This window comes from Bufo bufo, chromosome 1 (assembly GCF_905171765.1).
Source record: "Bufo bufo chromosome 1, aBufBuf1.1, whole genome shotgun sequence".
Taxonomy (NCBI): Eukaryota; Metazoa; Chordata; class Amphibia; order Anura; family Bufonidae; genus Bufo; species Bufo bufo.
The window spans coordinates 548,084,212-548,099,456 of record NC_053389.1 but is presented as its reverse complement, the minus strand read 5'-3'; the positions used below and the strand labels follow the sequence as shown (position 1 = coordinate 548,099,456).

The window sequence follows — 15,245 nt, the reverse complement described above, 5'->3', positions numbered from 1 at the left end:
GAACTCCTGAGAAAAGACCTTATCTTGGAAAATCAGATCTCTGTAAACCGCTGATAGCTCAGCAGTGTACGGAGTACGGACTGTGAAATGTATGAATGGGGCTGCAGCAGCGCATGGAGTACGGGTGCAGCACGCCAGACCTGCAGGGTACAGAGACAGTGAGGTCACGGTATGGGCAATCGAGGGTTACTCACTTTTCTGAGGAGAACCCTGGGCAGGCATGCAACAGTGAAAGGAGAGGCAGACACTAATTCCTCTGGGGCACACTCTGTAGATAGGGACCAGGCCTGATGTTGGGTGAGGTGCCCTGGATGTTGTAGGTGTTTTGAGTGCCTTAGGTAAGGTCCCTTTAAGGATCGTGACGCCAGTGCCTGTAACGGTGGCACACCGATTTGTAGGAGGATTAATAGAGTACGCAGTTGGTAAACCAAATGTTGCTTTACTTCAGGAAACAGTCCAACTTTATACACACAGTTGCAGTAGATGATAATGCAGTCCTTTACAATACTAAATGCACAGCAGGTTTACTTCACAGCAGGTTTCAATCTTGCAAGATACTTGAAGGGCAAACAGTTAATGCTTTGCAGTGCAATGCTGCTCTATCCCCACAGCTATTCTAGCTGGCTGGATCCCAAGGCCCGGATGCCTAAGTGCTGGCTTAAATCCTTGGTATAAAAATCCTTCCTCCAGTATTGGCACTTGCTTTAAGGTTACAATACCTTCTTTTCCTAGCTGTCTTCACTGCTGGATTTGAAAGGTGGTTGCAGGTTTCTCCCAGGAGGTGCTGTCCTAGCACTGGGGTATCTCATCTGTGTTAGTTGGATTACTGGTCTCCAGGCAGGCTGTACTCATCCTAGCCTCCTAGTGCAGCTAGAAACCAGGACTATCTAGCTGCATGTCAGGAGGAGGCCCTCAGCATATCTCGGGCTGGTGCCTTCTCACTTCTGTCTCCACAGACTCCTGACTATGACCTAACTCCTCCCTGTCTGGGCCTGAACATTTATACTAGGGGCTCCCTATCTCCCTCTAGTGTCTAGGATGCCTAACTTCACCCTAATAGGCCTGCTATGCATGACACAGGGGAAACATTGCATGTAGAAATACATAGAAAAATACATTAAAGTGCACAGTTAAATGTAAGATTACTGTCCCTTGTGAGCAGGAGTAACACGTCACCCAATTGACCCTTGTGTAGTGCCCACGCCTACCTAGTGGGACACTACACGGGCAGGAGCGCATATTGCTGCTCCTGCCCGTGCTCCCCGGAGGATTACTAACTCCTGGAGTTAGTAAACCTCCACGGGGCACGGGCAGGAACAGCAATATGCGCTCCTGCCCGTACTCACTGCTGCTGCAGCCCTAGTCATAAATTTCACACTCCATACTCCGTACACTGCTGAGCTGTCAGCGGTGTACAGAGAACTGAGTTTTAAGTGCACAGTGAATGGTGCGCTTTAGGGAGGGAAAAGACTAAGAAAAATACAAAATTGATAAATAAAGTATATTAGAAAAAGTTTTTTTTAGGGCATTAGGGACATCATATTAAAAGTTAATGCAAAGCTTTAGTTACTCTTTAAAATAGGGGCTTGTGTTTTAATTGATACAGATGGTGGCAGTTGAAGGATGGAACTGAGCATGTGTGACCAAGATGGACAGAGAAATAAGGAAAAGAACACACAGCAGGTGGCGCTCTACATTTTAGTGAATAACTCAGTGCCTACCACATTTTTAATTACATGCAAAAACAAAAGTATTACAGAACCTGGTGCTGGTTTGAAAAATGTTGAATATTTTTTGTAGAACAACCCCTTTAATGGGTGGTCTGTGGCTGGCAGTTTTAAGGGGCATGTGGCTGGTACTAGGGGTAAAGTATGTGGCTCACACTATTATGGGGCCATGTGTATTGATATGAAGCACTGTATCTGGATCTTTTTTGGGTGATTTTAATGAGGGCAGTGTCAGACTGGGGTTCTTTGGGCCCAATTCTTATCCAATTATACAATGTCTTCTAGGTTTTGGCTCCTGGACCTTTGGGTGGTATCAGGGCCTGGGCCTCTGGTGGTACTAAGTGCCTGTATATAACACGGCCAGTCTGACAGCAGCAGGCTCAGCTATGGGGAGGGGGAGGCACTCAGCAGCAGGCTGCACCGTCAGGCTCCCCACACTGCAGCATCTGCCTTCAGCCAGAGCGGATCGCCTTCTGGACGAGGCTTTAGCCCTCTGCAGCCAATCAGACACCGGCGGGGGCGGGGCCAGCCAGCTGATTAGCGCCGGAGGTATGTGGACGGATGCTGGAGCTGTCATTATTCTGCATCTGCCCGCATGATGCGGCTGCCGTGTAGACCGGAGGCATAGGGACAATCTCTGGAAACCATCGTGTTATCCAAGTGCAGGGAAGACATGTCACATATGCTGCAAGCCACGGAGCGGATGAAATGGGGGAGCAAGGAGATCGCCTTTAAGAGGGCCGCCTTCCTGCTGGCTGCTGCCTACGGACTGAAGACCCTGTGCCCCATCATCAGCAGGCAGCTCCGGCGGAAAGAGCGCAGCCCCTGCAAGCACGGCAGCCAGGACGGCCCCCTCCCCTCCCCGGGGGTCAATGCGGAGTTCTACCGGCAGCTGCTGGAGCTCAGGAAGGTGCTGTTCCCCAGGCTGCTGAGCAAGGAGCTGGGGCTGCTGTCCGTGCACTCGCTGGCTCTTATCTCCAGGACCTTCCTGTCCGTCTATGTGGCCGGGCTGGACGGGAAGATAGTGAAGAGCATCGTGGAGAAGAAGCCCAGGAGCTTCCTGCTGCAGCTGATCAAATGGCTCCTGATCGCCATCCCGGCCACCTTCGTCAACAGTGCGATCCGCTACCTGGAGTGTAAGCTGGCGCTGGCGCTGCGCACCCGGCTGGTGGACCATGCCTACCAGACCTACTTCACCGATCAGACCTACTACAAGATCATCAACATGGACAGCAGGCTGGCCAACCCCGACCAGTCCCTCACTGAGGACATCATGATGTTCTCCCAGTCTATTGCACACCTGTATTCCAACCTGACCAAACCCATCCTGGACGTGGTGCTGACCTCCTACACCCTCATCCAGACTGCCAGGTCCAGAGGAGCCGATCCCCTGGGGCCCACACTGCTGGCCGGCCTGGTGGTGTATGCCACTGCCAAAGTGCTGAAAGCATGCTCCCCCAAATTTGGCAAACTGGTGGCAGAAGAGGCCCACAGGAAGGGTTACCTGCGCTATGTGCACTCCAGGATTATAGCCAATGTAGAGGAGATCGCCTTCTACAGAGGCCATAAGGTAAGCCTGGCATGATGGTCAATGAGTGAAACCCGAGAGGCCCTGGGAAGAAGATGCTGCTATTGTCATGCTGATCTGCCCTGCCCCCACCCCCATTATGCGCTTCAGTTTCCTGGCGAAATTTAAAACTGTCTAGGAAACAGTACATGGCATCCCAGTAGATCAGCCAGGGCCTTGAGAGGTGTAAAACCCATATAGCCACGCTGTAGTAGCTCGCAGATTGACCATATGCATTGTGATGTGTCTAACAGTTCTATATGATGATTTATAGCATTGTAGTTGTCACCGCAACCTCATCGTTTACACTTAGGCCTCTTACACACGTCCTTGGTCTCCACAGACAGCATACATACCCATTGACTTTAAAGGGGTTATCCAATCCCTGAAATGCCCCCCCCCCCCCCCCCCCCCCCCCCCCCCCCATATGCCCGGGCCCCTCACACACAATGTACTTACCTTGCTCCCTGGCACCTGTGTCTCTTCTGAAGCCCACAGAGCCGCCGCTGCATCAACCCGTCGCACGGATGAAAACATCTGGCGTCTGGGGAGGGGGGTTGGGGCAGCCACTATCAGGCAGTGATGGGGACAAGCCTCCCTAGCATCTCGGGTGACGCTAAGGAGGCTCGTTCCCGTTGCGGCCTGCTATTGGCAACGGGGAGATGCAGCGGTGGCTGTGCGGGCTTCAGAAGTGACGTGGGTGCCAGGGAGCGAGGTAAGTACATTGTGTGTGAGGGACATCCCAGAGGTTTTCACACATCATTGGTTTTACAAAGACCATCGATCAGTGGTGACACCATGGAAGTACGCCTTATTTCGAGAATGCACATTATAGTCTATGGGTTTGTGAAATCCACAGACACAACATGGATTCTTCCCAGACATCTTCATGGATGAACCAGTCTTGTCACGGATGTCATCAAGGACAAGTGAAAGAGGCCTTAAAGAAAAATTCTCTTCTGTTAACTTTTACTTTTGGGTTACAATCCTGTTCACACTACTTTAGATGCATGTCAGCAGGTTCTTCTGATTTCCACAGGATTTGGCAATACTGTATGTGTATGATGGACACCACTGCTGTTTTCCAAAATTACCTTTCAGTGGAAAGAAGGCTTGATTCAATCAGTTGTGTTATCCAGAGATAAGCAGCGTCAGAAGTGTAAAGCAGCTCTGTATAAATTGGCAGAAGATATATTGCCACACAAATATACAGACTGACCATTTGAACCTGTCACCATGAAAAAGGAGTGTAATCTGCAGGCAGCAGGTTATAGAGCAGGAGAAGCTGAGCAGATTGACATATAGTTTTGTGGAAAAATAATATCATTTATACATTTAAAGGGCTTGTCCCCCTTTAAATGTAGCATAATACCCGCCTCCAAAAAAGGCTAGGGCAACATTATACACCGCCCATTTGTGCAGGTGAAGACATCGGGCTTACTGCTAAGCTCGCAATTAAGCAAGGCAAAGGGGAGCATCGGAGCAAGGAAATGCGCTGATGCTCCTCTCATACATAGTAAGGAAATACAGAATAGGTGATATCTGGGTTCAGCCCTAAACCCAGACAACCCCTTTGAGTCTCTGACTTTAGTTGTACACAGGGGAGGTTTTATCAGTGATTAATAGCATTCTCTGTGTAAGTGTGTATACATAGATAGTTGTCAATCACTGACACATTCTCTGTGTAAGTGTCGTGACACAGTGAGAGGTTTGGTCTGGGAAAACAGGTATTTTCCTCCCAGGATGTGCTGCTGGGCTGATTTACAGCCAGGTGAGGTCAAATATCGGACCGGATTTTAAATGCCGGTCCGGGTTTTGGCAGCACCGGGCTGTCCTTAAATAGGCAGCTGGGCTCGGAAGCCATGTCTCTGTGTTGCGATCTGGGAGCCTTGTGTCTGGAGGAAGGCTTGCTACCTGTTTGGCATGAAAACCTGTTTGTGAATAAAACACTGAACTGTTTGATCCAAACAACTTGTTGTTGCTGCTATACTGCTCCTGCTAATCCTCTCTACCAGAGTGAGTCCCCACAGTGTGTATACATAGATAGCTGTCAGTTGCTGATAGTTGTACATGGGGGTGATGTTATCAGTGATTGATAGAATTCTCTGTGTAAGTGTGTATACAGAGATAGCTGTCAGTCACTGATAGTTGTACACAGGAGACGTGTTATCAGTGATTGATAGTATTCTCTGTGTAAAGGTGTATACCTAGATAGCTATCAGTCACTGACAGCTGTGCATGAGTGAGATGTTATCAGTGATTGATAGCATTCTGTGTGTAAGTGTGCACATATAGATAGCTGTCAGTCACTGATAGCTGTACACAGGGGAGGGCTTACCAGTTATTGATAGCATTCTCTGTGTAAGTGTATATACACAGATAGCTGTCAGTCACTGATAGTTGTATACAGGGGAGGTGTTATCAGTGATTGATAGCATTCTCTGTGTAGGGCCTCATGCACACAACCGTACCGTTTTTTGCGGTTCGCAAACCGCGGATCCGCAAAAAACGGAAGCCGCCCGTGTGCCTTCCGCCATTTGCGGAACGGAACGGTCGGCCCATTGTAGACATGCCTATTCTTGTCCGCAAAACGGACAAGAATAAGACATGCTATATTTTTTTTTGCGGGGCCACGGAACGGTGTCCGCATCTTTTGTGGCCCCATTGAAGTGAATGGGTCCGCACCCGAGCTGCAACAACTGCGGCTCGGATGCAGAGCCGAAAAAACGGTTGTGTGCATGAGGCCTAAGTATGTATACAGAGATAGCTGTCAGTCACTGATAATTGTACATGGGGGTGGTGTTACCAGTGATTGATAGCTGTGTATACATAGATAGCTGCCAGTCACTGATAGTTTTACACGGGAAGGTGTTATCAGTAATTGATAGCATTCTCTGTGTAAGTGTGTATACATACATAGTTGTCAGTCGCTGATAGTTGTACACGGGCAGATGTTATCAGTATTTGATAGAATTCTCTGTCTAAGTTTTATATGCATAGATAGCTGTCAGTCACTGATAGCTGTACACGGGGAGGTGTTATCAGTAATTGATTAAATTCTCTGTGTAATTGTATATACATAGATAGTTGTCAGTCACTGATAGCTGTACACGGGGGAGGTGTTATCAGTGATTGATAACATTCTCTGTGTAAGTGTTTATACAGAGATAGTGTCACGGTCATATTATTGTTTGACCGTTACGTGGTTGCCGTGCAGACTGGTTGCCGGTGGCAGCATGTTGTTGTCGGTTTGCACGTGCATTTCCCCTTTAAGGTGTGTCTGCCTGCGGTTTGGTGAGCGAGGGTTTATTCCTCTAGCTATTGGGGATTTAGGTGTTTCTGTTACGGAACCATGAACCAGACGTACAACAAGAGATAAATGAAAATAAGAAGGCTTTATTGAAAATAAAGCTGTAAAGCAAAAGTCCAAACGGATGGTGAAACCGAGCAGAGTCTTTGCGAAGCCAGAGGTCAGGAACCAGAAGGGTAGTCAGACGAAGCCAGGATCAGGAACCAGCAGGGTAGTCAGACGAAGCCAGGATCAGGAACCAGCAGGGTAGTCAGACGAAGCCAGGATCAGGAACCAGCAGGGTAGTCAGACGAAGCCAGGATCAGGAACCAGAAGCAGCAGCAGTCTTAGAAGCATGTGAACACAAGAGGACCAAGCAAGGAACTAAAGCCACAGACCTCCTATATATATGAGCTAGGCATCCAGCTCCTCCCAGGGGAAGGAGGAGCCGCAGGGTGGAAGGCTACAAGAAACCCAGGACCCAAGATGGCCGCCAGCACATGTCAAACGAAGGAGAGCAGCAAGCAGGTAAGACCATGACAGTACCTCCCCCTCAAGGGCCCCTCCTCCGCGGAGCACAAAACGGTTTCTGAGGGAAGCGTGCGTGGAAGGCTCGGAGCAAGGCAGGAGCATGGACATCTGCGGAGGGAACCCAGGAACGCTCCTCTGGACCATAACCACGCCAATGGACCAAAAACTGCAACCGACCGCGGACCAGGCGTGAGTCCAGGATATTGCTCACCTCATATTCCTCACGATTGCCCACTTGGACCGGACGAGGCCGAGGAACCGAGGAAGTGAAACGATTACACACCAGTGGCTTCAACAGGGAGACATGAAACACGTTGGAGATCCGCATGCCAGGAGGAAGCGCAAGGGCATAGGCTACCGGGTTTACCCTGCGAAGCACTCGGAAGGGACCAACAAAGCGAGGCGCCAGCTTGGGAGTGGGCACTCGAAGGTTGAGGTTGCGGGTGGACAACCATACACGGTCTCCGACCTGGTAGGAAGGAGCAGGCGCTCGTCTGTGATCAGCCTGGAATCTCTGGCGCTGCGCAGAGACCTCAAGGGACTTCTGGATCTGTACCCAAGAAGCACGTAGGACGGAAAGGTGATCCTCCACAGCCGGAATATCCTGGCGAGAGAATACCTCCGGTAACACGGCAGGTTGGAACCCATAATTGGCCATGAAGGGAGACGTCCCAGAGGAAGAGTTCACCGCCGTGTTCCTGGCAAACTCAGCCCAAGGCAGGAGGTCAACCCAATTGTCTTGGTGATCGGAGACATAGCAACGAAGGAATTGCTCCAAGGCCTGATTGGATCGTTCTGCGGCCCCATTGGACTGAGGGTGGTAGGCCGAGGAGAAGGAGAGATGAATCCCCAACTGGGAGCAAAAGGCGCGCCAGAACCTGGACACAAACTGACTCCCCCGATCCGACACAATCTCCTTAGGCAAACCGTGCAACCGGAAGACCTCCCTGGCAAAAATCGTGGCCAACTCTTGTGCAGAGGGTAACTTCTTGAGAGGAACACAGTGGCACATTTTGGAAAACCGATCCACAATCATGAGAATGACCGTATGGCCTCGGGATGCAGGGAGGTCCACAATGAAATCCATCCCCAGGTGTGACCATGGGCGCTCCCCGGTGGCTATGGGTTGCAGAAGGCCCAACGGAAGGTGCCGAGGGGACTTACTCTGGGCACAAACGGAGCATGCCGCTACATATGCGGCGATGTCGGAACGTAGGGAAGGCCACCAGAACAGACGTGAAACAGCCCAGGACAGCTGATTCTTTCCAGGATGCCCCGCGGTCTTGGAGTTATGGTAGGTTCGCAACAACCGAGTGCGCAACTCCTCAGGCACAAAACATCTGCCGTTGGGTCTCCCAGAGGGAGCACCAGATTGAGCCGCCAAAATCTGCTCACCCAGGGGAGAGGTCAGGCTGGTGCGAATGGCGGCCAGGATCTGATTCGGAGGTATGACCGAAGTCGGAATCGACTCCTCCCTGGACAGCTCGGAGTACTGCCGTGATAAGGCATCCGCCCTGATGTTCTTGGAACCGGGTAGGTAGGAGACCACGTAATTAAAACGTGACAAGAACAGAGCCCATCTGGCCTGACGTGGTGTCAATCTCTTGGCCTCAGAAAGGTAGGTCAGATTCTTGTGGTCCGTCAGGATGAGAACCGGAACCACCGAACCCTCGAGCAAGTGCCTCCATTCTTTAAGGGCCTGCACGATGGCCAATAACTCCCTGTCACCAATCTGATAGTTGCACTCCGCGGAAGACAGTTTCCGGGAGTAAAACCCACAAGGAAGCAGAGGACCCTCTGGTGTTCTACGCTGAGACAGAAGGGCGCCTACTCCCGTCTCAGACGCGTCCACCTCGAGGACAAAGGGCAACCCAGGGTTGGGATGCGACAGAATCGGAGCCGACACAAAGGCGGACTTTAGGGCCTCAAAAGCTCGGATGGCCTCGAGCGGCCAGACCTGGGAATTACTGCCCTTCCTGGTCAGATCCGTGAGAGGCTTGGCCAGCATGGAAAAGTCCCTGATGAACTTCCGATAATAATTGGCGAAGCCCAAAAAGCGCTGCAGGGAACGAAGACCACTGGGCTGGGGCCACTGTAAGACAGCCGAAACCTTCTCAGGATCCATGGAGAACCCCTCAGCGGAAATGATGTAACCTAAGAAGGTTACCTGGGATCGGTGAAATTCGCATTTCTCAAGCTTCCCGAACAGCTTGTTCTCTCGTAACCGTTGCAACACTCGTCTGACATCCAGAATGTGGGCCTCCATGGATTCAGAATATACCAAGATGTCATCCAAATAGACTACCACACACTGCTGCAACAGGTCACGGAAAACATCGTTGATGAATTCCTGAAAGACTGCGGGCGCATTGCACAACCCAAAGGGCATAACCAAGGATTCGTAATGACCGGTCCTGGTGTTAAACGCGGTCTTCCACTCATCGCCCGCCTTGATCCTTACCAGGTTATATGCCGCCCTCAGGTCGAGTTTGGTAAAGACCGTGCCCCTTTAAGGCGATCGAACAGCTCGGAAATCAAGGGTATCGGGTAAGCGTTCTTGATCGTGATGCGATTGAGACCCCTGTAATCGATGCAAGGCCTCAACTCACCGCCCTTCTTTTTCACAAAGAAAAATCCAGCCCCTGCCGGGGACGAAGATTTGCGAATGTGTCCGCGTGAAAGCGCCTCCCTCACGTACTCCTCCATGGCCTCATTCTCCGCTACCGACAGTGGATAGACTTTGCCACGAGGAGGAACGGCACCAGATTGTAACTCTATGGCACAATCGTATGGGCGGTGCGGAGGTAGGGCAACCGCGCGCACCTTATCGAATACATCCCGGTACTCCTCGTATTCAGGAGGCAACAGAGAGTCCGAGGAAGTACACAGCAACTTGACAGACCCATGGATGCAACTAGCCCCACACTGCGGTGACCACGAGAGGATCTCGACCGATCTCCAATCGAAAGTCGGATTATGCTTCTGGAGCCAGGGGTACCCCAAGACCACCGAGTAGTGTGGAGACGAAATAACCTGGAGGCAGACCGACTCTCTGTGAACGGCACCAATGGCTATCCCCACTGGAAGGGTCTCATGAGTCACGTGTGGCGGCAGAAGGGGTCTGCCGTCTATCGCCTCAAGAGCCAGTGGGGAACCTCGAGCCTGCAGAGGAATGGAATTGGCGGCAGCAAACACACTATCAATGAACAAACCACCAGCACCAGAGTCCACCAACGCCTGGGTCGTCACCGAGCCCCCGACCCAGGAGAGGACAACAGTGATCAGTGGTTTGTCAACACGGGAAACCGGGGACGAGGAGACTCCACCCAAGATCTGCCCCCGACAGGATCTCAGGGTACGAGCGTTTCCCGGACGGTTCGGACATGCCAACCGAAAATGCCCACCGAGACCACAGTACATGCATCGGCCCTCGCGTCTCCGGAGTGCCCTCTCCCCCTCTGACAGGCGAGCAAACCCCAGCTGCATGGGTTCACCCCCAGACAAGTCATCCCCAGGAGGCGTGGGAGGAGAGGGAGGCACGGGTGGGACAGCAAACGTAGGCACCAATCTGTTAGAAGACCTCCGCAGGTTCTCCTTAAAGGAAGGTCTCTCCCTGAGTCTGGTGTCAATCAAAATCAGGAAAGAAATAAGAGACTCGAGCTCAACTGGTAGGTCCTTAGCTGCAACCTCATCCTTCAAGGCATCCGAGAGACCATGAGAGAAAGCAGCGACCAGAGCCTCATTATTCCAGCCCACCTCTGCTGCCAGGGTACGAAACTCAATGGCGTATTCAGCTACGGATCGTGAACCCTGTCTGATGGACATAAGGAGCTTCGCAGCAGAGGCAGCACGAGCCGGCACATCGAATACCTTCCGAAGAGAAGCAACAAAACCGGAAAACTCGGCAACCACCGGATTGTTGTTCTCCCATAAAGGGCTGGCCCAGGCCAAGGCCTTGTCCGAGAGCAGCGAGATCAAGAAGCCCACCTTTGATCTCTCAGTAGGAAAGGCATGTGGCAGCAACTCGAAATAAATGCCCACCTGGTTAAGGAAACCTCGGCACTGAGTTGGCTCTCCCCCAAAGCGCTGTGGAAGAGGGGCAGAACCGGTCATACCCCGAAACACCGCAGGCGCAACAACAGGTGTCGGGGTAGACTCTGGCGCAACAACCGGAGCGGCAGTAGGAGCGAGCCCAGGAGCGACAACCGACCCATCGGCAACGGGAGCGAAATGAGCCGTGCGTTCAAGCAGGGTTTGCAACGCCACAGCGAACCGACCCAACAGGTGATCCTGCTGATCAAGTCTGGCAACCAGCGTGGGTAGCGAGGATGGTCCTGTACCGTCAGAATTCATGGCTTGGTCCTAGTGTTACGGAACCATGAACCAGACGTACAACAAGAGATAAATGAAAATAAGAAGGCTTTATTGAAAATAAAGCTGTAAAGCAAAAGTCCAAACGGATGGTGAAACCGAGCAGAGTCTTTGCGAAGCCAGAGGTCAGGAACCAGAAGGGTAGTCAGACGAAGCCAGGATCAGGAACCAGCAGGGTAGTCAGACGAAGCCAGGATCAGGAACCAGCAGGGTAGTCAGACGAAGCCAGGATCAGGAACCAGCAGGGTAGTCAGACGAAGCCAGGATCAGGAACCAGAAGCAGCAGCAGTCTTAGAAGCATGTGAACACAAGAGGACCAAGCAAGGAACTGAAGCCACAGACCTCCTATATATATGAGCTAGGCATCCAGCTCCTCCCAGGGGAAGGAGGAGCCGCAGGGTGGAAGGCTACAAGAAACCCAGGACCCAAGATGGCCGCCATCACATGTCAAACGAAGGAGAGCAGCAAGCAGGTAAGACCATGACAGTTTCCTGGGTGTGGTCACTAGCTTGACTTTATCTGTGGCTTCCTGGCTGGGGGTACTCCAGCCATGTTTGGTGTTGGAGCTCTGCTCCTTTCCTGGGTGAACTTGTCCAGTCCTTGAGGGCCACCTTGTTGGACATAAATTGTCTTCCTTTTGTATGCTCCTTATAACTTCCTCACTTGTTGTATGTTAGTCTTGATTGTTGTTACATGTATGGGCTGTTGTTGGTGTTTGTCCCTGCATGTATTTAATACGTTTTCCCTGTGTGTTGTGTCCTCCGGAAGGGGGTTGGTTTCCTGGAGGGGTGAACCACAAGCCTGTATGCAGCGCTGCCTGGGGCTGCCATGCACCTTGCGGTATGGGGGTCCTGGCGGAGTCTGGTGTGCTGGATACCTGTGTGAGTTGCTGGTTTGGTGTCCTGTTTGGTGTTAGGACTTCTGTACGTATGCATCGGTTCCAGTCGTGGAGACTTCGGCAGGTAAGTGTGTTGTCTTGTGTTCTTACCTGCCGATTCTCTTGCTGTGTATGGTCTCTCCTTTTCCCTGCTTCTTGGACTTTTGAGATTCCTGTTCTTCCGTGTCCTGGAAGATCAGGGCGCCTCTCCTTAGCGAGGGATTCTCAGGGCGACTCAGGGCCTCAGGTATCCAGGGTATGAGCCGTCCTACCAACCAGGTCCTCTCATACAGTGAGGAGTTAGGGAGAGGATTAGGGACGCTATAGGAGGTGACCTGCTTCCCTTTTCCTGGCTTCTTGGCCTAGCAGCTATCCCATATTCCTTGTACATTGTACTGTGGGGGGTTTCCCCCACTCCCCACCATGACAGATAGTTGTCAGTCACTGATAGTAGTACACAGCGAGGTGTTATCAGTGATTGATAGCATTCTCTGTGTAAGGCCTATTGCACACGACCGTATGGCTTTTTCAGTGTTTTGCGATCCGTTTTTCACGGATCCGTTGTTCCGTTTTTTTGTTTCCGTTGTGTTTCCGTTTCTGTTCCGTTTTTCCGTTCCGTTTTTCCGTATGGCATATACAGTATACAGTAATTACATAGATAAAATTGGGCTGGGCATAACATTTTCAATAGATGGTTCAGCAAAAAACGGAACGGAAACGGAAGACATACGGATGCATTTCCGTATGTGTTCCGTTTTTTTTGCGGACCCATTGACTTGAATGGAGCCACGGACTGTGATTTGCGGGCAATATTAGGACATGTTCTATGTTGAAACGGAACGGAAAAACGGAAATACGGAAACGGAATGCATACGGAGTACATTCCGTTTTTTTTTGCGGAACCATTGAAATGAATGGTTCCGTATACGGACCGTATACGGAACGCAAAAAACGGCCAGTAAACGGGAAAAAAAAAACGTCCGTGTGCAATAGGCCTAAGTGTGTATAAATAGTTAGCTGTCAGTCACTGATAGCTGCACACAGGGGAGGTGATATCAGTGATTGATTGCATTCCATTTATAGGTGTGTATACTAGGGCTGCTGTAAACGATTATTTTAGAAATCGAGTTTTCTATTGATTATTTTTTACGATTAATCGAGTATTCTAATAAGAAATTTTTTATTAGTAGACTGTTTTTCTTTATAAAAACTCATAAGACCCCTTGCCATCAGTCCCCAACACCCTTGGTTCCCCCTGTGCGATTAGTCCAAGTGCATCAGTTCCCCCTAGGGCCATCGGCTCTGTTCCCCCCAGTGCTATCAGCTCCACCATTCCCCAGTACCATAAGCTTCCACCCTGTGCCATCAGCTCCGTTCCCCCAGTGCCTTCAGCTAAACTTCAGCGCTCCCCACTCAGTGCCATCAGCTCTCCCCCACCCCAGTGTATTCAGCTCTCCCCACCCAGTGCCATCAGCTCCACTCCCCCTTGTGCCATCGTCTCTCCCCTCTTGTGCCATCAGCTCTCCCCCCTTGTGCCATCATCTCTCCCCCTTGTTTCATAGTCTCTACCACTGGCACTATTGATGAGGGCACTGTGTCTGGCACTATTGATGCGGGCACTGTGGCTGGCACTATTGATGAGGTTACTGTGGGGGCACTGTTCCTGGTGGCCTTTTGACTGGAACTATTCATGGTGATACTCTGGTTGGAGCCATTCATGGGAGCACTCTGGTTGGCACTATACAGAAGGGTGCTCTATCTGCCATCATATATGGTGACACAAATTGGCACTAGTCATAGAAGCACTCTGACACCCTTTTCTTTTATTGTGGGCACCCTGGCTGGCACTATTTATGGGCACCTTTACTTCCTTTCTTGTATTATCATGGGATCTCGAGGACACACCCACTGCAAGCTGGAGCTGCAGCTACCACACAGAGCTTCTGTCCCAGCACACAGAGCTGTACCTGTCCATGCAGCTTGCCCTCCTCCTGACCCCCCCCCCCCCCCCTCCTTCGCTGTCACCAACTCACCTTTCCAGCAGGGGCGCCGCCGACACTCCATCGTTCCGTGCTGCTCTGGGCCTGAGAGCGTCAGTTCACGGCGTGTGTACGTCATGAAGTCAGTGCGGGACCATGGACGTGCTGTGGAGTATTGCGGGCCAGCGGGAGACCACGGAGCGGGAGTAATAGCAAGCTCTTCACTCCCGCTCCATGGTCATGTGACACAAACGAATCCGCTGTGCCCCATTACTGTCTCCTGCTCCATATGCTAATTACAATTTGAGCAATGGGGAGGAGATATCACCTTCTCTAGTGGGCGTTCCTTCTCCCTGGCTATAGCGCTGTCCAATCGCAGCGCAGGGAGAAGGAAAGCCAACTAGAGAAGCAGCAGCGCAGCCCAGTATCAAAAAAATGGAAATCCCGGTATCGTATCGATACCGGGACAAAAGTATTGATTGGGGATCGAAATTTCGATACCCGCAACAACCCTAGTTCACAGCACAGCAGACGGAGGAGGAGGAAGACCGAGTGTGGGTGGTGAGGAGCTGCGGCGTCCAGGAGCGGTAAGGTTTTTTTTATTTGAAGTTTTCTGTGACATGGGAAATGGGGGCACATATGGGGGCTGATGACGGACACATATAGTGGCTGATGACAGACACATACGGTGGTTGATGACAGGCACATATGGGGGCTGATGACAGGCACATATGGGGGCTGATGATAGGCACAAATGGGGGCTGATGACAGGCAATGAGGGCTGATGACAGGAAATAGTGTCTGATATGAGTCATATGGGGGCTGATGATAGGCATATGGGGGCTGATGAGAGGCATGGGGCTCTTATCTGAAGTCTGATTGTGGTCTTATCTGAGGTCTTAAC

At 51.3% G+C, this 15,245-nt stretch overlaps 1 protein-coding gene across 1 annotated transcript in view; it reads left to right on the top strand.

Moving 5' to 3' along the window:
- Window positions 1-2,287: 2,287 nt before the first annotated feature.
- Window positions 2,288-15,245, top strand: part of ABCD2 (ATP binding cassette subfamily D member 2) — a 138,083-nt gene continuing 125,125 nt past the window's right edge. Inside the window, exon 1 of the mRNA XM_040412408.1 lies at window positions 2,288-3,297. Within this exon, the coding sequence (XP_040268342.1) occupies window positions 2,401-3,297 (897 nt within the window). The 5' untranslated portion in view covers window positions 2,288-2,400. The remainder of the gene's footprint in view (window positions 3,298-15,245) is intronic.